This window comes from Mobula birostris, chromosome 7 (assembly GCF_030028105.1).
Source record: "Mobula birostris isolate sMobBir1 chromosome 7, sMobBir1.hap1, whole genome shotgun sequence".
Classification (NCBI taxonomy): Eukaryota; Metazoa; Chordata; class Chondrichthyes; order Myliobatiformes; family Myliobatidae; genus Mobula; species Mobula birostris.
This window is the reverse complement of record NC_092376.1, coordinates 4,495,544-4,520,768: the sequence shown is the minus strand read 5'-3', so window position 1 is coordinate 4,520,768 and position 25,225 is coordinate 4,495,544. Positions and strand designations below refer to the sequence as shown.

General features: G+C 47.3%; 2 protein-coding genes across 7 annotated transcripts in view; both read right to left on the bottom strand.

Moving 5' to 3' along the window:
• The window catches only part of LOC140199973 (folate receptor beta-like), a 31,636-nt gene extending 27,356 nt beyond the window's left edge, over positions 1-4,280 (bottom strand). Inside the window, exon 1 of the mRNA XM_072262514.1 lies at positions 3,158-4,280. The gene's annotated coding sequence lies outside the window, so the exon portion shown is untranslated. The remainder of the gene's footprint in view (positions 1-3,157) is intronic.
• Positions 4,281-9,021: 4,741 nt separating this feature from the next.
• On the bottom strand, positions 9,022-24,210 carry anapc15 (anaphase promoting complex subunit 15). 6 transcript variants are annotated; one of them, XM_072262507.1, is made up of 5 exons: positions 24,140-24,210; positions 21,412-21,532; positions 15,284-15,343; positions 12,472-12,612; positions 9,022-10,369 (listed from the first exon to the last, which is right to left on the bottom strand). In XM_072262507.1, exons 2-5 carry the CDS (start codon positions 21,529-21,531, stop codon positions 10,322-10,324), a joined length of 369 nt encoding a protein of 122 aa, XP_072118608.1. In that variant the 5' UTR covers position 21,532; positions 24,140-24,210; the 3' UTR covers positions 9,022-10,321. The 6 variants fall into 6 exon arrangements, with proteins under 6 accessions (XP_072118608.1, XP_072118611.1, XP_072118613.1 ...); XM_072262510.1 differs by having other exon boundaries at positions 12,472-12,609; XM_072262512.1 differs by having other exon boundaries at positions 15,284-15,337.
• Between the last annotated feature and the right edge of the window lie 1,015 nt (positions 24,211-25,225).

Genomic DNA, 25,225 nt, shown 5'->3' with positions numbered 1-25,225 from the left:
GATTTACACCTTGGCCCCGGAGTCACGCTGTTTCATTTGGCTGTGTTCGTGTATGGTTGAATGACAACTTGAACTATATAGAGGTAACCAAAATCATGAGGGGTTTGGATGGGGTGAATGCACGTAATGTTTTCTCCCCCAGGGGTGGGGAATCAAGAACCAGAGGGCAAAGGTTTAAAGTGAGAGGGCAGAGATGCAAGAGAGATCTGAGGGGCAACTTTTGCACCCAGAGGATGCTGCACATATAGAATGCGCAGCCGGGGAAAGATTATTAGATCAGAGTTGTCACACATACCATGAAACATGCAGTGAAATGTGTCATTTGCATCAACAGCCACAGTCTGAGGAGGTGCTGGGGGCAGCCTGCAAGTGTCGCCACGCTTTTGACGCCAACAGAGCATGCCCACAAGTTACTAACCCCAACCTGTTCATCTTGGAACGTGGGAGGAAACCAGAGCACCTGCAGGAAACCTACACAGCGACAGGGAGAAATTACAGACTCCTTGCAGACAGGGGTGGAATTGAACCCGGGTGGCTAGTGCTGTGATATCGTAAAACATAGAACATATTGTAATGTTTCTTTGTTCTTTAACTTTGAGAACATCCACGACTTCTTTCCCTGTTCACAAGGAATCTCATCTCAGCGTAGAATTCTGACTGTATGGCTAAGCACAGCTCCAAATGCCATACTTAAGTTTGCTGATGACACCACTGTAGTTGGCCAACACGAAGGTGGGTGGTGGAGATTGAAAATCTGGCCGAGTGGTGTCACAACAACCACCTCTCACTCAACGTCAGCAAAACCAAGGAGCTGATTATTGACCAGTTAGAGGATGAAACCGGAGGTCCATGAACCAGTCCTCATCAGAGGATCAGAAGTGGAGAGGGTCAGCAACTTTAAAGTCCTGGGTGTTATCATTTCTGAGGACCTGTGCTGGGCCCAGCACGTAAGCACAATCTCAAAGAAAGCACAGCAGCACCTCCACTTCCTTTGGAATGTAAGGAGATATTTAAAACTTTGACAAAATTCTGTAGTTGTGTGGTGGAGGGGATAATGACTGGCTGCATCACGGCCTGGTATCATTTACCAGCGCTCTTGAAAGGAAAATCCTACAAAAACGATTGGATATGACCTAGTCCATCACGGGTAAAGCCCTCCCCACCATTGAGCACATCTACAAGGAGCACTGTTGCAGGACCTCACCCCCCCAGGCCAGGCTCTCATCTCGCTGCTGCCATCAAGAAGGTGGTTCAGGAGCCTCAGGGCTCACACCACCAGGTTCAGGGACAGTTATTACCCCTCAACCGTCAGGCTCCTGAAGCAGAGGGGACAACTTCACTCGCCCCAACACCGAAGTGGGATCACTTCCTGGGACTCTTCAACTCATGTCCTGGATATTTATTATTATTGTTATTATTATTATTTCCCTTTTGTTTTTGCCGAGTTCATTGTCCTTTGCACACAGTTGTCCGGCCTGTTGGTGCAGTCTTTCACTGATTCCATTATGGTTATTCAATTTACTGTTAATGCCCGCGGAAAAGAAAAACGAACCTCAGGGTTGTAAACAGTGACATATAGGTACTTTGCTAATAAATTTTGGTCCCCTAATCTGAGGAAAGACATCCTTGCCATAGAGGGAGTACAAAGAAGGTTCACCAGATTGATTCTTGGGATGGCAGGACTTTCATATGATGAAAGACTGGATGAACTGGGCTTCTACTCATTGGAATTTAGAAGATTGAGGGGGGGATCTTATTGAAACGTATAAAACCCTAAAGGGATTGGACAGGCTAGATGCAGGAAGATTGTTCCCGATGTTGGGGAAGTCCAGAACGAGGGGTCACAGTTTGAGGATAAAGGGGAAACCTTTTAGGACCGAGATTAGGAAAAACTTTTTCACACAGAGAGTGGTGAATCTGTGGAATTCTCTGCCACAGGAAACAGTTGAGGCCAGTTCATTGGCTATATTTAAGAGGGAGTTAGGTATGGCCCTTGTGGCTAAAGGGATCGGGGGTATGGAGGGAAGGCTGGTACAGGGTTCTGAGTTGGATGATCAGCCATGATCGTACTGAATGGCGGTACAGGCTCGAAGGGCCGAATGGCCTACTCCTGCACCTATTTTCTATGTTTCTATGTAAATTTACTTTCAAATTTGAATTCTGTGCAGTTATCACTCTGACCCTGGCCACGTGAATGATGTGGTCCTCACGGGACCCCTGAACTGGCAACATCAGTCCTGGAGTGGATGCACCCCCACCCCTGCTAATCCGAAGCATCTTGAAGCACTAGGGACACACAAGATACTTCAGCACCTAAAGCTATAAGGGAGGCTGACTCAGTTAACACTCCTTAAAAAGCCAGCTCAAAACCTATTTAACCTTGCTTTTATCTAACATCATTTGGTCTTTTACTTTCATGTTTGTACTTTGTCCCATTGTAAAGCACTTTAAACCACGTCATCTATGAAAAGTGCTTTATGAATAAGTTATTATTGTAAAGAGATTAAAAGCTGGCACAGCACAGTGCAGTCCCTCCGGCCACAATACAGTGCCAACCTTTCAACCGCCTCCAAGATCCCTCCCACATTCGGCAGACACTGGAAATCTGCAGCAAAGCACAAAACTCTGCAGGAACTCAGCCGGTCAGGCAGCATCTACCAGGATAAAACACAACAAAACACCCGCGGCTTTGGGTCCAGACTCTTTAACCATTCCTTTCCACAGATGCTGTCCGACCCCATGAGTTCTTCCAGTGTTGCTTCCTCCAACAGACTGTTAGAAAGATTGGAGTTAGAAAGTAGGGAGAAGAGAAGGGAGACTCAAACCTAATCTTATCAATTCTCCAGGGGGAGAGAGAGACACACACACACAGAGGCAGGTACTGACTCACACACACACACGGTCACGCAATGTGCGAGTTGGGCACGCACCAACCGACATCCTGTCGGCCCATTTTTTAGACACTATTAAATCGGATGACATTTCAACCATCCTCCCGCGGACCCTTTTCGGACCTGCCACCCTGTCCCGCGCTCTCACACACTGTATTGAATTAAAGCACACACTCAAACATGCATCCTCCCAAAACTGTCCGTCCCTGCCGACTCAACGCCTGCAGCTCCTGACCGGGTTTCTGCCGCGAACCCCCACCCCGTACCTCAGTCCAGATGTGCTGCCCCGGCTCCAGGTATGATGTCCGTCCCCAGCTGTGCTCGTCCGGCCCCAGGTGAGATCTCCCGGTCTCAGGTGCACACTGTCCGGCCCCAGGTGAAATCTCCCGGTCCTGGGCGGACTGTCCGGGTCCGGTTCCAGCTGTGGTCTCCCGGTCCTGGGCGGACTGTCCGGACTGTCCGGTTCCAGCTGTGGTCTCCCGGTCCTGGGCGGACTGTCCGGTGCCGGCTGTGGTCTCCCGGTCCTGGGCGGGCTGTCCGGTTCCGGCTGTGGTCTCCCGGTCCTGGATGTGCTGTCCGGTGCCGGCTGTGGTCTCCCGGTCCTGGATGTGCTGTCCGGTTCCAGCTGTGGTCTCCCGGTCCTGGATGTGCTGTCCGGTGCCGGCTGTGGTCTCCCGGTCCTGGGCGGGCTGTCCGGTGCCGGCTGTGGTCTCCCGGTCCTGGGCGGACTGTCCGGTGCCGGCTGTGGTCTCCCGGTCCTGGGCGGGCTGTCCGGTGCCGGCTGTGGTCTCCCGGTCCTGGGCGGGCTGTCCGGTGCCGGCTGTGGTCTCCCGGTCCTGGGCGGGCTGTCCGGTGCCGGCTGTGGTCTCCCGGTCCTGGGCGGGCTGTCCGGTGCCGGCTGTGGTCTCCCGGTCCTGGGCGGGCTGTCCGGTTCCGGCTGTGGTCTCCCGGTCCTGGGCGGGCTGTCCGGTTCCGGCTGTGGTCTCCCGGTCCTGGGCGGGCTGTCCGGTTCCGGCTGTGGTCTCCCGGTCCTGGGCGGGCTGTCCGGTTCCGGCTGTGGTCTCCCGGTCCTGGGCGGGCTGTCCGGTGCCGGCTGTGGTCTCCCGGTCCTGGGCGGGCTGTCCGGTGCCGGCTGTGGTCTCCCGGTCCTGGGCGGGCTGTCCGGTTCCGGCTGTGGTCTCCCGGTCCTGGACGGGCTGTCCGGTTCCGGCTGTGGTCTCCCGGTCCTGGGCGGGCTGTCCGGTGCCGGCTGTGGTCTCCCGGTCCTGGGCGGGCTGTCCGGTGCCGGCTGTGGTCTCCCGGTCCTGGGCGGGCTGTCCGGTTCCGGCTGTGGTCTCCCGGTCCTGGGCGGGCTGTCCGGTTCCGGCTGTGGTCTCCCGGTCCTGGGCGGGCTGTCCGGTTCCAGTTACACTCACGCCGGCCGCTACTCCACGGGAAGGACACGCGCTCCCTATTCGCCAGAGCGCATGCGCGGAGCTACCCTCTGCTACAGCGCGTGCAGTATGCGCAGGTGCGCTCAACTGTCACATGGGGGGGTACGGCCATTCGGGCCGTCCTGGCGCTGCCCGCAGACCCAAGATTGTTTCGTGTTCAAATTTTAAAGTAAATTTTATTATCAGAGTGCAGCACATAAATGTAACCACATACAACACGGAGTTTCATCTTCCTGCGGGCATTCTCAGCAAATCTAGTCATAGTCATACTTTATTGATCTCGAGGGAAACTGGTTTTCATTACAGTTGCACCTTAAATAATTAAATAGTAATAAAACCATAAATAATTAAATAGTAATATGTAAATTATGCCAGTAAATTATGAAATAAGTCCAGGACCAGCCTATTGGCTCAGGGTGTCTGCCCTCCAAGGGAGGAGTTGTAAAGTTTGATGGCCACAGGCAGGAATGACTTCCTATGACGCTCTGTGCTGCATCTTGGTGGAATGAGTCTCTGGCTGAATGTACTCCTGTGCCCAACCAGTACATTATGTAGTGGATGGGAGACATTGTCCAAGATGGCATGCAACTTGGACAGCATCCTCTTTTCAGACAGCACCGTCAGAGAGTCCAGTTCCATCCCCACAACATCACTGGCCTTACAAATGAGTCTGTTGATTCTGTTGGTGTCTGCTACCCTCAGCCTGCTGCCCCAGCACAGAACAGCAAACATGATCACACTGGCCACCACAGACTCGTAGAACATCCTCAGCATCATCCGGCAGATGTTAAAGGACCTCAGTCTCCTCAGGAAATAGAGACAGCTCTGACCCTTCTTGTAGACAGCCTCAGTGTTCTTAGACCAGTCCAGTTTATTGTCAATTTGTATCCCCAGGTATTTGTAATCCTCCACCATATCCACCCTGACCCCCTGGATGGAAACAGGGGTCACCGGTGCCTTAGCCCTCCTCAGGTCTACCACCAGCTCCTTAGTCTTTTTCACATTAAGCTGCAGATAATTCTGCTCACACCATGTGACAAAGTTTCCTACCATAGCCCTGTACTCAGCCTCATCTCCCTTGCTGATGCATCCAACTATGGCAGAGTCATCCGAAAACTTCTGAAGATTGTGCAGTAGTTGAAGTCCGAGGTGTAAATGGTGAAGAGAAAGGGAGACAAGGCAGTCCCCTGTGGAGCCCCAGTGCTGCTATAGAATAGTAATTACAACAGGATCAGTGAAAGATCAACCAGAGTGCAGAAGACTACAAACTGTGCAAATGCAAATATAAATAAATAGCAATAAATAACGAGCGCATGAGATAACAAATAATGAGTCCTTAAAGTGAGATAATTGGGAACATCTCAATGGATGGACAAGTGAGTATAGTTATCCCCTTTGTTCAAGAGCCTGATGGTTGAGGGGTAGTAACTGTTCCTGAAACTGATGGTAGTGGTGAGAAGAGAGAGAGTGTCTCTGATTATGGATCCAGCTTTCCTGTGACAGTGTTTCATGCAGAGGTGCTCAATGGTTGGGAGGTCTTTACCCATAATATACTGGGCTGAATCCACTACCTTTTATAGGATTTTCCATCAAAGACTTTGGTGTTCCCTGATGGAAGTGGGACAAATGAAACAGCCATGTGAGACTTTGGAGGAACCCAGCAGTTCAGGCAGCCTTAATGGAGGGAAATGGAGTTGTCCTCCATGGATGCTGCCTGACCCGCAAGTCTCTCCATGCCCTGGGGTGCTTTCCCCACAGTTACAGTTCATTCCCTTCCCCTAATACTCAGCGTAGACAGTAAGATTACATGGACAACAACCATAAAAGTGTAATTACAATGACAGCACGGCAGCACCTCTGCATCCTTAGAAGATTCAGCACAACATCTAAAACATTGACAAACGTCTATAGATATGTGGTGGAGAGTATACTGACTGGTTGCATCACAGCCTGATATGGTAACACCAATGCCCTTGAATGTAAATTCCCTACAAAAAGTAGTGGATACGGCCTGGTCCATCATGGAGAGTTGTTGCGGGAAAGCAGCATCCATCATCAGAGATTCCCACCACCCAGGTCATGCTCTCTTCTCGCTGCTGCCATCAGGAGCCTCGGAACTCACACAACTAGCTTCAGGAACAGTTATTACCCCTCAAACATCAGGTTCTTGAACCAGAAGGAATAACTTCACTGGCCTCAACTCTGAACTATTCCCACAACCTCTGGACTCACTTTCAAGGACTCTTCATCTGATGCTATCAATATTTACTGCTGACTTACTTATTACTATTATTTCACTTTTTTCTTTCTTTTTGCATTTGCAGTTTGTTGTCCTTTGCACACTGGTTGACCACCGTTGGTGCAGTCTTTCATTGATTCTATTATTGTTATTTGATTTGTTGAGTATGCCTGTAAGAAAATGAATCTCAGGGTTGTATATGGTGGCATATACAGTGCTTATAAAAAGTATTCGCCCCGCCCTGGGAAGTTTTCATGTTTTCTTGTTTTATAACATTGCATCACAGCGGATTTAATTTGGCTTTTTTGACACTGCTCAACAGAAAAAGACCCTTTCGTGTCAAAGTGAAAACAGATCAATGCAAGGTAATCTTAATGACAAATATAAAACACAAAGTAATTAATTGCATAAATATTCAACCCTTTCCCTTTAATATGACACACCAAATCATCACCGGTGCAGCCAATTGGTTTTAGACGTCACATAACTAGTTAAACGGAGATGACCTGTGTGCAGTCAAGGTGTTTCAATTAATTGTAGTGAAAATTCACCTGTATCTGGAAGGTCCAACTGCTGGTGAATCAGTATCCTGGCAAAAACACCATGAAGACAAAAGAACACTCCAAGCCACTCTGTGAAAAGGTTGTTGAAAAGCACAAGTGAACAGGTGGCCACAAGAAAATTTCCAAGTCACTATCCCTTGGAGTACAGTTAAGTCAATCATCAAGAAATGGAAAGAATATGGCTCAGCTGTAAATCTGCCTAGAGCAGGCTGTCCTCAAAAACTGAGTGACTGTGTGAGAAGGGAACTAGTGAGGGAGGCCACCAAGAGACCCATGACAACTCTGGAGGAGTTATAAGCTTCAGTGACTGAGATGGGAGAGACTTGGAATACAACTGTTGCCTGGGTGCTTCACCAGTTGCAGCTTTATGGGAAAGTGGCAAACAGAAAGGCACAGTTGAAAAATCTCACATGAAATCTCGGCTAGAGTGTGCCAGAAGAGAGACTCTGAAGTCAGCCAGAAGAAGGTCCTATGGTCTGATAAAACCAAGAGCTTTTTGGCCATTAGACTAAACACTATGTTTGGCGTAACACAAGAACTGCACATCATCAAAAACACACCATCCCTACCGTGAAGCATGCTTGCATCATGCTGTGGGGATGCTTCGCTGCAGCAGGCCCTGGAAGGCTTGTGAAGGTAGAGGGTAAAATGAATGCCGCAAAATACAAGGAAATCCTGGAGGAAAACCTGATGCAGTCTGCAAGAGAACTGTGACTTGGGAGAAGATTTGTTTTCCACCAAGACAATGTCCCTGAGCATAAAGCCAAACCTACACAGGAATGGCTTCAAAGCAACAAAGTTAATGTCCTGGAATGACCAAGTCAGTCCAGACCTCAATCCAATTGAGAATTTGTGGCTGAACTTGAAAAGGACTGTTCACTCACAGTCCCCTTGCAATCTGACAGAGCTTGAGCAGTTTTGTAAAGAATTGCAGTATCCAGATGTGCAAAGCTGATCGCGACCTAGCCACACAGACTCAAAGCTGTAATTGCTGCCAAAGGTGCATCTACTACTGACTTGAAGGGGCTGAATACTTAGCAAATTATTTTGTGCTTTATGTTTGTAATTAATTTAGATCACTGTAGAGATGTTTTGGTATCAAAGTGGCTTTTTTGCTGATCAGTGTCAAAAAAGCTAAATTAAATCCACTGTGATTCAATGTTGTAAAATAATAAAACTTGAAAACTTCTTGGGGGGTGAATACTTTTTATAGGCATTGTATGTATTTTGATAATAAATTTGAGACCGTTTCAGCCCACAGGCCTTCCTCAGTCAGGGCACTGAGTACAAGAGTTGGGATGTTACATTACAGTTCTACAAGTCATTGGTGAGGCTGTCACAGGGAAGACTAGAAAGAGTACAGAGAGTATCTACAAGGCGGGTCACAAAATGGGGTGGAATTTCTTTATCCAGGAGGCACTAAATCTGTGCAATTCATTGCCACTGATGGCTGCACTGGCCAAGTCATTGGATGTACGAAGCTGAGGCTGACAGGCTCTTCATTAGTAAGAGCATCAAAGGTTGAGGGGAGAAGGCAGGAGAACAGAGTTGAAAGGGAATATAAATCAGCCATACTGGAGCCCGCTGGGTTAATTCTGCTTCTGTGTCTTATGGTCTTACACTTAACAACATTGAAAAGGTACATGGATAGGAAAGTTTAGAGGGATACGGGACAATCACTGGCAAATGGACTCTTGGTCGGCTTGGCATTGAAGGACCTGTTTCTATGTGCCAATAATAAACTAATCGATCAGTCTAGTTAGCTATTTGATTACTAATCTAACTAGTTGGGCACAGCATCATGGGCCGAAGGGTCTGTCCGTGTTGTACCGCTTCATGTTCTACATAATTCCAAATAGTAACTTTAAAAGATAAATACAAATGAACACCAGTAGAACTGTTAAGAAAAACATTTTATTACAAAACTCAACAGATAGCACCAGGATGCCATGGGAGTGTAGTGGTTGGAGCAACACTATCGCAGCTCGGCGCGCCAGGAGTTCCCAGTTCAGTGTCGGGTGTCCTCTGTTGCAAAGTTTGTACAATCTCCATAACCACATGGGCTTTCTCCAGTTTCCCCCCTACTGTCAGTCTGTTAATTGTCCTGTGATTAGGCCAGGGTTAAATAGGTGGGTTGCTGTGTGGCACTGTTCAGTGTTCCTATTCCGTGATGTAGCTTTAAATAAATAATTAAATTAAACTGAACACCTGACACAGTGAGTGATTCTGGTTTAACCGTTCTGATGAGAATCAACCCTCCAGCAAGAATCTAGAATTTGCATACAGGGGGAACACACAATGTCAAAATTCACTTCAGGGAGGGCCTGAAACGTCGACTGCACCTCTTCCTACAGATGCTGCTTGGCCTGCTGCGTTCACCAGCAACTTTGATGTGTGTTGCTTGAGATAAGGATGAGGTGGCTCTCCCGGCCCGACGAGCTACGACATCCAGCAACCCATCTATTTAACCCTAGCCTAATCGCAGGACAGTTTACAATGACTAACCCGTACATCCTTGGAATGTGGGAGGAAACCAGAGCACCCAGAGGAAACCCACGTGTACATGGGAACAATGTACAATCTCCTTACAGAGGACGCTGGAATTGAAATCCCCAGCTATAAACGTGTCACGCGAACTGCTATGCTACTGCAGCGCCTCTTGAACGACGACAGCTCATTGTGGTGTAATATGGCCACAAGGCAAACCTGGCCCAGAATCTGCAGCTTTCCACCAGGCAAAATACCTTTCCACCTTCCTACAGTGTGAAGTAAACAAAGCCCAAACTGCAAATGGAATTTTTTTTATTGGGAAAGGACGTTATAGGGGTTAGGAAAATGGAAGTTCAGGTCAGCCAATAGGAATGTTATCAAAGCCCTGAATGGCCAAGGAAGGCTTGTTATCACGGAGGCAAGAGAAAGTAACACACAAGCTTCTAGACGAACTCAGCAGAGAGAGTAGTGTCTGTGAGAGGGGAGAAATTGTCGATGCTATGCCAGGCTCCCCACCCCACAGACGCTCATCGAGCCACCGAGTTTCACCTGCAGCTCGATGGTTTGTTATCACGTGGACAACATCACTGACGTGTAGCAGCGGTATCAGAGGAAGGACACGGACACTGCTGTACCACCATCTGTGCAGAGAGCGAGCTGATGACAGCCCCTCACTTCCAAGGTGCAGGGGGTGTCCTGTGCCTGTCAGATCATCCACTGGTCCTGGTCCTGTTCTGCACCCTCCATGTCGATCTACGGGGGGAACAGAGGTTCAGTGAGTTCGTGAAACAAAATCCTACCAAGCAGTTAGATTCACGGTAGCACAGCTGTCAATGTATCAGAAGCAAAGATCACCAGTCAATTCCTGCCGCTGTCTGTGCCAAGCTTGTATGTTCTCCCCATGACCACGTGGATTTCCTCGGGCTGTTCTGGTATCCTCCCACATTCCAGGCAGGCGGGAAGGGTTAGTGAGTTAGTGAGCCTGGCCCGGCATAATCCTTGCTGATTTGATTTGACAAAAACAACATATTTCATTGCAGCTCTCAATGAATATGTGACAAATAAAGCTAATCTTTAAATCTAATCACCATAAGGTTAGAACATAGAAGAGTACAACACAGGAACAGGCCCTTCGGCCGACAAAGTTATGTTGAACCAATTAAATGAGTAATCAAATGTCCAACTAAACCAATCCCATCTGCCTGAACAATGGCCCTACCTTCCATTTTTCTCACATTCATGTGCCTATCTAAACGTCTTTTAAAAGTCTCTAATGTATCTGTCTCTACCACCACCCCAGACAGTACATTCCAGGCACCCACCACTCACTGTGTAAAAAAAACTTGCCCTCACTTCTCCTTTGAAATTACCTCCCCTCACCTTCCATGCATGCCCTCTGGTATTAGACTTTTCAATCCTGAGAAAAAGATACTGCCTGTCTATGCCTCTCATGATCTTATAAACCTCTATCAGATGAAAAAGCATCCAGTGCTTTCCTGACATTTATGACAAATAAACTCTTCTCGCGCTTCCAGCCAGGTACCGCTATCAATCCAAACATCGGTTAAAATCGACACCTGAACCTGGCTGGAAGCCTGAGAAGAGTTTATTCTTCCAGCAGATCTCCTCCCAGCCTCTACCACTACAGAGAAAACCACCCAAGTTTGTTCAACCTCTCGTTGTAGCTCACGTCCTCTAATCTGGTCAGCATCCTTGTAAACCTCTCCTACACCCTCTCCAAAAGGTGGTCAGTTGTCTTCTAGTCGACACGTCGAAGAAAAATCCTAAGTTAAAATCACTCTGCGCAAAGAGGCACCTCGAAGCAAAGGCTCCAATGGAAGTAAGTTAACAGTCGACATTTTGGGCTGAGACTTTTCTTCAGGACTGGAAAGTGGGGAAGATGCCAGAATGAAAAGGTGAGAGGAGTGGAAGGACGACGAGCTAGAAGGTGATAGGTGAAGCCAGGTGGGTGGGAAAGGTAAAGAGCTGGAGAAGAAGGAATCTGATAGGAGAGAAAACAGGACCACGGGAGAAAGGGAAGGGGGGGGGACCCAGGGGGAGCTGATAGGCAAGTGAGGAGAAGAGGTGAGAGGCCAGAGTGGGAAATAGGAGGAGAAAGTGGGAGGGAGAAGAATTACCAGAAGGAGAAATCAAAGTTCATGCCATCAGGCTGGAGGCTACCTAGACGGAAAATGTCCAACCTGATGGCAGGAAGATTGATTTTGCCTTCCAGTGATTTTTTTTCATCGCCCTTCCACAACCCTCCCCACCGGTGAGGATATCGTCAAAAGGAGAAGCCTCAAGAAGGCGTCATCCACCCGTAAGGAACCTTAACACCAGGACAGCCCTCAATTCATTACTGCCATTGGGAGGAGATACAGGAGCCTGAAGACACACTCAATATTTCAGGAACAGCTTTGCCATCAGATCTCTGAATAGTCCATGAACCCATGAACACTACCTCATTATAAACACAAGGGATTCTACAGATGCTGGAAATCCAGAGCAACACATTGGAGAAAGTCAGCAGGTCTCTATTGTGGGCTGAGAGTGGGAAGGGGGCAGGGAGAGGGGAGAATCATGGTTGGGAAAAGGGGAAGGGAGAGGGGAGGGAGTGGGAAGCACCAGAGAGATGTTTTGTAATGATCAATAAACCAATTGTTTGGAATCAAATGACCTTGCCTGGTGTCTCAGGGCTGGGTGTGTCTACAGGCACACCACCCCGACCCCTGGCACTCCTTCCCTGCCACCTGTCCTACACCCCTGCCAGGCACAGTACTGTATGGAGGAAGATGTTAAATTTTTATATAATTTGAAGTCTTATCTGTGCAGTGACAGGCTGTTAAACCACCCACCTCGTTTATTTCTCCATCATCAGGTGACTCATTGTAATCGTTCATCTCGTCCATGTCCTGCATGTCTTCGTCCTCCTCTGAATCTTCTTCGCTGTCCTCATCATCTTCATCATCCTCCTCCTCCTCATCATCATAATTCTGCTGTATGCAAACCCAACACACCATTGAACATAGAGACACAACGTGAGGGTAAATCCCTATGTGTTATAGCCATTTCCACCCCTGCACCAGAAAATTCATTCAACCCCTGACCAACACACCACAGAAACTTCCTAATACGTAAATGTATATGGCAAATAAAGTTGGTCCTCGGTGTCTGACTGTTTTCTGAGTGGATTTTTCTGTTTATTACCCCAATGCACTGATGTTGGAATGATCTGTCAGAAGGCACACAAACAAAAGCTTTCTATTCTGTCTCGATACCATAAGACCAACAAAAGCTTTCTATTCTGTCTCGATACCATAAGACCAATAGGAGCAGAATTAGGCCATTCAGCCCTTCAAGTCTGCTCCACCATTAAATCATGGCAGTTTTTTTTCAACCTTATTTTCCTGCTTTCATAGAGCAGCACAGTACAGTACAGCTCCTTCAGCCACAATGTTGTGCTGATCGTTAGCCTACTCTAAGATCAATCTAACCCTTCCCTCCCACATAACCTGCTGCGTTCACCAGCAACTTTGATGTGTGTTGCTCCCACATAGCCCTCTGTTCTTCTTTCATCCACAAGCCTATCTAAGTCTCTTAAGTGTTCCTTATGTATCTCCCTCGACCACCAGCCCTGACAGTCTATTCTATGCACCCACCACTTTCTGTGCAAATAAAAAACTACCTCTGACATCCTCCCGATACTTTCTTCCAATCACCTTGAAATTATGCCCCCTTGTATTGGCTATTTCCACCCTGGAAAAAGTCTCTGGCTGTCCTCTTGATCTAAGTTCTTATCATCTGGTACACCTCTATCAAGTCACCTCTCATCTTCCTTCGCTCCAAAAAAAATAGCCCTCACGCAACCTATGCTCATAAGTCATGCTCTCTAATCCAGGCAGCATCCTGGCAAATCTTCGTTGCCCCCTCTCTAAAGCTTCCACATCCTTCCTATACTGAGGTGACCAGAACTGAGCACAATATTCCACGGGTGGGCCTTCTTAAGATTCACCACCATCCAGCTGAATAAATTCCTTCTCATCTCAAAGTTCAAAGTAAGTTTACTATCAAAGTACATAACATGTCACATACACTACCTTGAGATTCGTTTTCTTGCAGGCATTCACAGTGGAACAAAGAAATACAATAAAATCAATTAAAAACTACACATAAAGACTGACAACCAACCAATGTGCAAAAGAGGACAAACTGTGCTAATATTAAAAATATAATAATAATACTAAATAAATAATACTGAGAACGAGTCGTAAGGTCCTTGAAAATTAGTTCATAGGTTGTGCTGGCGCCTCACAAAACGACTAGACATTCTACATCTCAGTCTTAAAGGGTCATCTTTTATTCTGAGGCTGGACTATGGAATCTCACCCTGGGGTCCACAGACCCCTCAGTTAATGGCATAAAAAAGGTCAGGAACCCCGGTGCTGGACTCTCCAACATCCTCTCCACGTCCACTCTGTCCAGTGAACATGGATCTTGGTACATGTGAACGTAAGAAATAGGAGCAGGAGTCGGCCACCTGGCCCGTCCAGGAGTGGCCATCTGGCCCGTCGAGCCTGCTCCACCATTCAATAAGATCATGGCTGATCTGGCCATGGACTCATCTCCACCTACCTGCCTTTTCCCCAAAAATCTATCCAACCTTGTCTTAAATATATTTACTGAGGTAGTCTCCACTGCTTCATCGGGCAGAGAATTCCACAGATTCACCACTCTCTGGGAAAAGCAGTTCCTCTTCATCTCCATCCTAAATCTACTCCCCCGAATCTTGAATGTCTCCTAGTTCTAGTCTTTCCTGCCTCTACCTTATCTATCCCTTTTGTAATTTTATGCTTCTATAGGATGTGACAATAATAAATCAATCACTACAGGTGTAAAAACTCCACCGTAGATGGTCCCAAGCCCAGTTGTGAAAGGAGGAGTGTTTGGCATGGGGCGAGCAACTCCATCCCATAAGAACCCAGAGCTACAGAAACACTTACTGAAGCTCTCAAAGATCTCATTCCTGAGAAGGATACACCAAGAAGATGGGCTACATCTGGGACAACTTGAAAGACTGGCCCAGGACAGAGGACTCTGTTGAGCTGCTGTCAGTGGTCTATGCCCCAGAAGAGAAGACGGGCTTAAAAAGAAGACTGGTGTAAAGGAATACAGGGCTAACAGAGGGAAAGGGATTAGTGCACACAGGCACCAAGGTCAGCACTGACAAGGTGTGCACATAGAGCCTATCCTCTACTGCATGATTCTACGAAAGTTGTTTCTGAAACAGTGAATTTCAGATCCTGAAAAAAATTGCTCAAATTTCCAGCAAATTCCATTTCCTCCACACCCCTCAACCACACCTATCTTATCATTTCCTGTCAGAATCACCTCATGTACAGATACTCCTGTGTCTAGAGTCAATTTATGGACATACAATCAATCTGTGTATATAAGCTCTCTTATGTTTTTATATTATAGTCTTCTTCATCTTATTGAGTTTGTTTGCACTACATCAGAACCGGAGTAACAATTATTTCATTCTCTTTTGCACTCGAGCACAGCAATGGCATTAAATAATAGTGAATCTCGAATTCTTACTTACTCAGGTTCCACAATTCACGGTGCAGCACCAGGGGTGAGGGGGAAGGGTTGCAGTCAGACACTCACCTCAGAGGCTGGCTTTCCGATGGGGACCAGGGTGTTGTTCTTCTCGGCTATACTCTGTAACTGGCCGGAAACAGCAAAGAGAGAAATCAAAAAATAGTTTTAAACACAAGACATTCCGCAGATGCTGGAAATCTACAGCAACACAAACAAAATACTGGAGGAACTCAGCAGGTCAGGCTGCATCTATGGAGAGGAATTAACGGTGGACGCTTTTTCCAGTCCCGATGAAGGGGTTCGGACTGAAATGTCGACTGTTATTCCTCTCCATAGGTGCTGCATGGCCTGCTGAACACCTCCAGCACTTTGCATGGGTTGCAGAAGATAAATGCAAACTGCTATCTGCAGATCTACTCGTTATTTCTATTCAAAAATTTAAGGTACATTTACTATCGAAGTATGTATACAGTACACAACCGAGATTTAGCTTATTGCAGGCAGCCACGAAACAAAGAAACACCATGGAAACCGTTCAAAGAAAACATCAAACACCAAGTGTGCAAAAAAAGAACAAATTGTGCAAATGGTAAAAAAAGGAATGAATAACACATAGAATATCAAAACGGTCTAGGAGTGTTTAGTTCAGTAGTATTATGTTGTTGATTGACTCTCGGCAGCAGAGTCAGTCTTTGCCAAGGCACACCGATCAAATTGTGCAGAGCAACGAGAAACACAAGCAATGCAAACCTCAGTCCTCCCATAGACACTGAACATCAAACTGAAGGGGTTTCCAAAACAACAGTCCCACAGGCATGAACGTGTGGATCGTGTGGATAGTCAGAGGCTTTTTCCCAGGGTTGAAATGGCTAGTACAAGAGGGCCCAGTTTTAAGGTGCTTGGAAGTAGGTACAGAGGAGATGTCAGGGGTAAGTTTTTTACGCAGGGTGGTGAGTGTGTGGAATGGGCTGCCGGTGACAGTGGTGGAGGTGGATACGATAGGGTCTTTTAAGAGACTCCTGGATAGGTACTGGAGCTTAGTAAAATAGAGAGCTATGGGTAACCCTAGGTAATTTCTAAACTAAGTACATGTTCGGCGCAGCATTGTGGGCCGAAGGGTCTGTATTATGCTGTAGGTTTTCTATGTTTCTGTGTGCCACAGCAATCAATTCTTGCAGTGTGGACCCTAGACTCCTGTACTTTCTTCTTAACAACAGTGAGCAAGGAGAGGAATTCGCGTCAAACAGAGGCAGACATGGCAAACATTCACTCTCGTCCCTGTCGATTTCAATCTTGCTCGACACTTTAGTCAGTGATGAGTAATGGAGCGGATTCTGAGTTTCTGCTCTGCAGCTAGGCCACGCACTCCCCTCTCAAACTCGCCGAACCTTCCCCGGGACAGCACAAGCATCAGACAGCCCAAAAATACAAACCAAACATAAACTACAGGCTCCAATCGCACACAGTTCAATAGAAACCGCAAATTTGAAAGTAGTAACAGTAGTTTTGTGGACTGTCTGCAGGACATCGCCTTCGATTGCTGGCACCATCTTAATTTAATTCAATCTTGATAACAATTCCACTCTTTAAACATAAATACTGTAACTCTAAGAGTTGATAACAATGGTCTGCCTGTATTGTACTTCCTCTGTAAATGTCACACTTTATTCTGCATTCTGTTACTGCTTTACCTTGTTCTACCTCAATGCATTGATGTCAGAGTCCGCACAGAAATAGGCCCTTTGGTCCATCTAGTCCATGCTGCCTGATCTTCTGTCTAGTCCCATCTACTTGTACCACAACATAGCCCTCCATACCCTATCCAAACTTCTCTTGAATGTTACAATTACTAATGTGACCAGGTTCAGGAACCCGTCAATCACCAAGTTCTTGAACCAAATGGGATAACTTCACTCACCCCAACACTGAACTGTTCCCAGAACCTATGGACTCATTTTCAAGGACATTCATCTCATGTTCTTGATATTTATTGCTTATTTATTTACGATTATTATTTCTTTTTGTATTCGCAGAGCTTGTTGTCTTTTGCACACTAGTTGAATGCTTGGTTGGTGTGGTCTTCCATTAATTGTATTATGGTGATTTGATGTATTGAGTATGCCCGCCAGAAAATGAAACTCAGGGTTGTATATGGTGACATACATGAACTTTGATAATAAATTTACTTTTGAATTTATCTTGAACTTACCACAGATCCCTGAAAGTTGCCTCACAGGTAGATATGGTAGTTAAGAAAGTTTATGGGGTGTTAGCTTTCATAAGTCAAGGGATAGAGTTTAAGAGTCACGATGTAATGATGCAGCTCTATAAAACTCTGGTTAGGCCACACTTGGAGTACTGTGTCCAGTTCTGGTCGCCTCACTATAGGAAGGATGTGGAAGCATTGGAAAGGGTACAGAGGAGATTTACCAGGATGCTGCCTGGTTTAGAGAGTATGCATTATGATCAGAGATTAAGGGAGCTAGGGCTTTACTCTTTGGAGAGGAGGAGGATGAGAGGAGACATGATAGAGGTATACAAGATATTAAGAGGAACAGATAAAGTGGACAGCCAGCGCCTCTTCCCCAGGGCACCACTGCTCAATACAAGAGGACATGGCTTTAAGGTAAAGGGTGGGAAGTTCAAGGGGAATATTAGAGGAAGGTTTTTTACTCAGAGAGTGGTTGGTGCGTGGAATGCACTGCCTGAGTCAGTGGTGGAGGCAGATACACTAGTGAAATTTAAGAGACTACTAGACAGGTATATGGAGGAATTTAAGGTGGGGGCTTATATGGGAGGCAGGGTTTAAGGGTTAGCACAACATTGTGGGCCGAAAGGCCTGTACTGGGCTGTACTATTTTATGTTCTATGAACTTTGAGATGGTCTGTATGAATGGCATGCAAAACAAAGTTGCTTACTGTGCCTCTGTACACATGACACTAATGAACCACTTTACCCGTTTATAGAGTTATACTCCAGAAGAACAGGCTCTTTGTCCTAACTTGTCCACGCCAATCCATGCCATGCCTTCCCGAGCGAGTTCTATTTGGCCCATATCCTTGCAAACCTTTACAATCCATGAACCTATTCAAACGATCTTCAAACAGTGGAAATGTACCTGTTCTGACTGTGTCCTCTGCAGCTCGTTGCTCAAACCCTCCGGCTCGTGAACAGCCGCGGGTAACTTGCTTGTTTATTTAGCGATCCAGCGCAGAGTAGGCCTGTCCAGCACACTCGGCCACCCAGGTTTATCCGTTACCTAATCACAGGGCAGTTTACAAACATCTTTCCTCCCACACGGCTTCGGACTGCGGGAGGAAACCAGGGGACCTGGAGAGACCTCATGCATTCCACAGGGAGAACATACAGAGAACACAGAGCTCTAATGCCCTGAGCTGTAACAGTGTGGTGCTAACCCCTACGCCACTGCGGTGACCCTCTGCACAGATCTGAACCGATTCCACAACCTACACACTCACTTTCAATGACTCCTCAACTCATTTTCTGTGTTTTATCAGTCTCCTATTTCTTTACTTTCCTGTAAGGAAACGAATCTCAGGGTAGTACGTGGTGACATGTATGTACATAGATGATAAATTTACTTTGAACTTTGGCTTATCCTGAGTCACAGATCAGAGGGTGCATTAACAGGCCCTTCAGCCCCAACTAAAACTCACAAAACAATGGGGGAACTCAGCGAGTCGGGCAGCATCTATGGAGAGGAATAAACAGTCGATGTTTCGGGCAAATGTCCCTAACGTACCGGCCTGGACCACCACCTCAGGCAGCGTGTTCCATGCACCCACCACTCCGTATAAAAAACCGACCTCTGGCACCCACTTCTCACACCTGCTTCCCGTTTGGACTGCCGGCTTTTCGAGCCATTAACTCTATCTCAAGCATTTCTTTTTGCGTTCCCTCAGTCTGCAGCATTCTGTTGTTTTGCACTCATTGTTTGATTACAATACATTGGCTCGTTGGTCTAGGGGTATGATTCTCGCTGAGGGGGTGAAGGTCCCGGGTTCGAATCCCAGATGAGCGTGGCGGGTCCATGCGGCGCGGTTAGTACATTGCTTTATAGTGTCGGCAGCCGGGTGCAATTATAGTGCAGTCTATAAGGAGTTTGTACATTCTCCCCGTGATTGTGTGGGTTTCCTCTGGGTGCTCCGATTCCCTCCCACAGGCCCGGTTAATCGGTCTCACTGGGCCAGAAGGACCTGTATCTCTCAATAGAGAAATAAACAACATCACGTACAGTGTTTACCCCATGATCTTCATACTGTCATATTCACCCTGGTGTTTGTGATATAACAAGCTAATCTAATCACTCACACAAGAGATTCTGCGGATGCTGGAAATCCTGAGCAACACTTGTAATCTAATCACTTTGTATATTCTGGGCTGCTCAGAGTATTTCAGTCGCCCAGGCTACACAACGTCATGCAGTTTCAAGTTTCTGAGTGTCAACATCTCTGATGTTCTATCCTGGGCCCAACATATTGACGTAATTACCAAGCAGGCTCGACAGCGATATTTCATTAGAATGTTGAGATTCGCTCTCATTTTACACAATTTATTATTGCTATATTTCTTATTGCAGTAATTATTATGTATTGCACTGCACCACTGCCGCAAAATAACAAATCTCACCACACAAGAGACCCCGCAGATGCTGGAAATCCACAGTAACACACACAAAATGCTGGAGGAACTCAGCAGGTCTGGCAGCATCTATGGACAGTTGACTTTCGTGGCCGAGATCCTTCATGACATATCTCAGTGCTAATAAACATGATTGTGATTGCAAACTGTTGTGTTCGGGAAGAAATGGTTGACGTTTTGGGTCAAAATCCTTCATGTGTCTCAACCTGGAATGGACAATTCCCTCACCACCACCCCCCCACACCCTTTCCCCACGGACGCAGCTTGACCTACTGAGCTCCTCCAGAAGATTGTTTGTTGTTCCAGACTCCAGACTCAGAATGATTTCATTTATTTAGAGACACAGCCCAACGAGCAGTGCCACCTAGTAACCATCAACCTAACACCAGCCTAATCATAGGACAATTTACAATGACCAATTAACCGATTACCCTGTGTGCCTTTGTACTGGGGAGGAACCCTGGGTACCCAGAGGAACAGCACGCATTCTGAGGGGAGGACACACAAACTCCTCACAGAGGATGCCGGGCTCCAAGGTGTCACTGTGTCATGCTAACAGCTACACTACGGTGGTGCCCAGTTTGATATGACTGCCACAGGATGCCGGAGGAACTCAGCAGGCCAGGCAGCATCTATGGAGGGGAATTCAGGCAGAGAACCTTCATCAGGATATCCCTAACACTTGACATCTCTACGCTCTTAACTATCTACCCTATCTGTGCTCAATTTATTTTCTCTCTTTCTTTTTAAAAGAGGGCGCAGGGGAGATTTACCAACATGCTGCCTGGATTAGAGAACATGCTAGGCTGGAGAGAAGGAGGATGAGAGGTGACATGAAAGAGGTGTGCGAGATTGTAAGATGCATAGATCGAGTGGAAAGCCAGAGACAGAAACCCAGGGCGGAAGCAGCTGATATGAAAGGTGCATAATTTTAAGGTGACTGGGATAAAGTCTGGGGGGGTGGGGAAGTCAGAGGTAGCTTTCTCACACAGACAGTGCTGAACACGTGGAACGTGCTGGTGGGAGGGGCAGATACCGCACAGACATTTAAGAAGCTCTTAGATGGGCAGATGGATGATAGAAAACTGAAGGGCCATGTAGGAAGGAAAGATTAGATTGATCTTGGAGCAGGTTGTGGGCTAAATGGGTTCTAAGTAGTGCTTTTGTATTTTTGTTCATACCGTTCTGTAGTGTCCCACAATCTATGTTTTATGATCGATATTCTATATACCTTCTAAACACACACAAAATGTAAGAGAATCTGTACAGTATTGTGTTCTAATGTTCTATCAGATCCTCCCCCCCTCCCCCCGATCTACATCACTCCAACATGAAGGGTCTCCCACCACAACGTTGACTGTTTATCCTCTCCAGAGATACCGCCTAGCCTGCGGAGTTCCTCCAGCATTTTGTGGTGTTACTTTTCCAGCGTTTCTTTTCTGATCAGCTTCCAGCATCAGTGTTTGTTCCCCCCCCCCCCGACAATTTCTGCCGTCAGTAATCCGGCTTTGAAGCATTCAGAGTCACTGACCCATGCCTGGTGCTGGTTCTCTTGCTGTTGGAGCTCGTTTTCGTCCACACATGGTCGATCCAAGTTAAACCACAGTGACTCCGTCACTCGAGGGAAGAGGGAGGGAAACAGAATCGACATCCTTGAGACAGACAGAAAATTAAAGTGAATTTAGACATCTGCCAAGAATGTAGTTTTACCTTTCATCTATTTGGCCAGTTACCAGCAAGCATTCTCTGCTTGAACAGGTCCTTCAGTCCAAGGTCAGTGCTGATCGCAATGCTGAATTAAACTGAACCTTCCTTCCAGCACCTGACCTACGTCCCTCAGGTGTCTGTCTGAAAGCCTCTCGAATGCTCCTGCCAATATCCCTGGCCCCTACCATCCTGTGTGAAAAACATCCTGCACTCCCCCCACCTTAAAGTTATGCCCTTTAGTACTTGTGCTTGGGTGGCGGGGTGGAGATACGTCTCTACCAAAGAAGGTGTGAGGCACTCCTTCCCTCTGCTAGCCTGCAGGTCACCTTGGTCAAAGTGTAGCACCTGCTTAGCCCCTCGATCAGGGTCAGGAGCAGCTGCTGCATATCACGAGTCCTGCAGGCAATCTCCAAAGAGTACTGATAATGGCTGGGGTCACCCATCTTGTAAAGACACTGCTCAGAAGGCAACAGCAAACCACTTCTGTAGAAAAATTTGCCAAAAACAATGACGGTCATGGAAAGACCATGATCACCCACGTCATACGACACCGCACGTAATGATGACGACAACCCCGGGAAAGAGACTCTTAATTGTCTATGCTGTCTCTGCCCCTCAGAATTTTACAAACTTCTATCAGCTGCCAACACTCCAAATATTCCAATTTTGTCCAACCTCTCCTTCCATACCCTCTAATGCAGGTAGTATCCTGGTAAATGTTCTGCACTCCCTCCTCTTCTCATTCCTACCATCCGGGACAAGCCTGAAGACACACACTCAAAGTTTAAGGAACAGCCTCTTCCCCTCTGCCATCAGGTTTCTAAACTGTCCATGAAGCCATGAACATTTGAAAACAAATTTCACAACATAAACAGTACACTCTCAACACCCTCCAGATGCCCCTCAAACATTTCACCTTTCACCCTTAAACCATCACCTCAAGTTCTAGTCTCACCCAACCTCACTGGAAAAAGCCTTATATTTACCCTATCTACACCCCTAATAATTTTGTAAACCTCTATCAAATCTCCCCTTGTTCTCCTACAGTCCAGGGAATAAAGTCTGAACCTACTCAGCCTTTCCGTATAGCTCTATGCTCCTCGGTTGTAGGGCATGCACGATGCAGATGCATCTTCTCTGAGGCAAGCTCTCTCACTATGTACTCTAATCAGTCAGCCCTCAGTCTCATCCAGTCGGAACACACACACAGCCACTGACTGAGACACTCTGCATTGCTCAGAATCACCAGTGCCATCCCCCCGGCCATGGGAACATGGCACAGCGAGGCCGTTTGGGCCATCAAACAGGTGTGGATTTGAAGTCACAGCTCTGGCCCAGTCCCGCGCCTGACACCCCCCCTCACATGGAAATCAGGTAGAAAAGGTGTGGGGGGGATGCTCTGTGGGATTCTCCTCTGAGAAGGAAGCAGCGAACAGAAACGTAACCCAGTGGGGAAGAACAAAAAGGCCGCGGTTCTCAGCCAAGGAAGGGTTGTGGTAGGGGAAGAGGATGGGGAGAAAGAGGGGAGGTGGGGCAGCTGGGGAGTAGAGGAGAAAGTGGGAGTGGAAGGACAGTGGAGGAGGGGAGGGAAGGGCAAGGGGAAAGAAGAGAGAGGGAGGACCATAAGACATTGGAGATAAGACCATCAGATATAGGAGCAGAAGTAGGTCATTCAGCCCATCCAGTCTGTTCCGCCATTCAATCATGGGCTAATCCAATTCTTCCAGTCATCCCCACTCCCCTGCCTTCTCCCCGTCGAGTCTGCTCCACCATTTCATCATGCAGAATTATTATCCCCCTCAACCCCAACCTCCTGCCTTCTCCCTGTAACCTTTGACACCCAACTAATCAAGAACCTGTCAACCTCCCATTCAAATATACCCAATGACTTCGCCTCCACAGCCATCTGTGGCAATGAGTTCCACAGATTCACCGCCATCTGGCCAAAGAAATTCCTCCTCATCTCTGTTCTAACTGGACACCCCTCTATTCTGAGGCTGTTCTGAAACATCCTGTCCACATTGACTCTATCTAGGCCTTTCGATATTAAATAGGTTTCAGTGAGATTTCCCCCCAACCCCATTCTTCTAAACTGCAGCGAGTACAGGTCCAGAGCCATCAAACACTCCTCAAATGTCAACCCTGGGATCTCTCTCATGAACCTCGTCTGGACCCTCTCCAACGTCAGCACATCCTCCCTGAAGTGTGGCAGAAGGTGAGGCAGAGAGGGAGGGGAGGGGTAGTGGAGGGTGAAGTGGCAGAGTAGGTGGGAGATGGAGGAGAGGGGAGGGAGGGCAATGGTAGAGGTGGAAGGGGTGAAGAAGGGCAGAAGTGGGGAGGGGCAGGGGAAAAGGGTGAGGCAGTGGGGAGGGAGGGGGAAGATGGTGAGGAAAGGGGGGAGGGGAAAGGGGGAGGGAGGGAGGGTGGGGAAAGCGGGAGAGGGGATGAACCAGAGTCGAGCTGGAAACACACGGAGGGTCATTCGGGGTGAGGGAGGGGAGGGTTAAAGGTCATGACCTCCCGGTAACCGCCGCCCCACACCAGACACCGACCCTCACGCCGCCCGCCCGCACCGGAAGTTGGTCCGTCGCCGAGCCTCCCTCCCCTCGGGCCACCAGAGAGCGTCACGAAGGTTCCGTCTACCGCTTCTGTCCGGACGGTCGGACCTCTCCTGAAAAACCATCCCCCGCCTTCTGAACATCTCGTCTGATGAACTTTAAACACAAGAGATTCTGCAGATGCTTGAAATCCAGAACAGCACACACAAAATTCTGCAGTAACTCAGCAGGTCAGAAGGCATAAATGAAAATGAATAAGCAGTCGACAGGTCCTGATGAAGGGTTTCAGCCCAAAACATCGACTGTTTATTCCTCTCCATTGATGCTGCCTGACCTGCTGAGTTCCTCCAGCAGTTTGTGTGTGTTAGTCTGATTAACCTTCCTTCTATGGGGAATATTTTTGATCCGGTGTTTCAAGTGTAATAAGACATAGGAGCAGAATCAAGCCATTTGGGCTCATTGAGTCTGCTCCGCCATTCCATCATGTCTGTCTGTCTAGGTACCGTATCCGATGCGGACTTTGGTGACCATGGTTTTCCATATAGATCTATCCTTCGTTCTTTGGATGACTTCCATTTCCTCGATGTGTAGCCACCTGCCTATACTTTTGATGTACATAAGCCGAGGCCTTCCTCTAGGTTTGCTCCCCTCGATCTTTCCAGAGAGTATGAGTTTTTCTAGTTCATCTTTCCGCATGATGTGTCCTAGGAATCTGAGTTGTCTTTCTCTTATTGTTGGTATGAGTGATCGAACTGCTTGGGCTGTTCTGAGAACTTCTTCATTTGATGTGTGTGTGGTCCATGATATTTTTAACATTCTCCTGTAGAACCATAATTCAGCTGCTTCTAGTCTCTTTTCCATTGCTGGGGAAATGGTCCAGCATTCACTTCCATAAGTCAGGATAGAATAAATGTAGCACTGCAGTATTCTGTTTTTAGTGTACGTGCTCATCTTTCCGTCTGTTAATATGGTCTTCATTTTTTGGAAAGCTTCTTTTGCCATTGCTATTCTGTGTTTGATATCTGTGTCGCACCTGCCATCACTTGTTATTAGGCTGCCAAGAAACATAGAAACATAGAA

What these genes read in the sequence shown, in the direction of transcription:
- anapc15 (XM_072262507.1), bottom strand. Translation starts at nt 21,531, where the DNA reads ATGTCGATTCTGTTTCCCTCCCTCTTCCCTCGAGTGACGGAGTCACTG. An exon ending in AGAACCAGCACCAGGCATGG is followed by an intron (nt 15,344 to 21,411) that starts GTCAGTGACTCT and finishes GTTTCCGGCCAG; the next exon opens with TTACAGAGTATAGCCGAGAA. An exon ending in TCGGAAAGCCAGCCTCTGAG is followed by an intron (nt 12,613 to 15,283) that starts GTGAGTGTCTGA and finishes GTTTGCATACAG; the next exon opens with CAGAATTATGATGATGAGGA.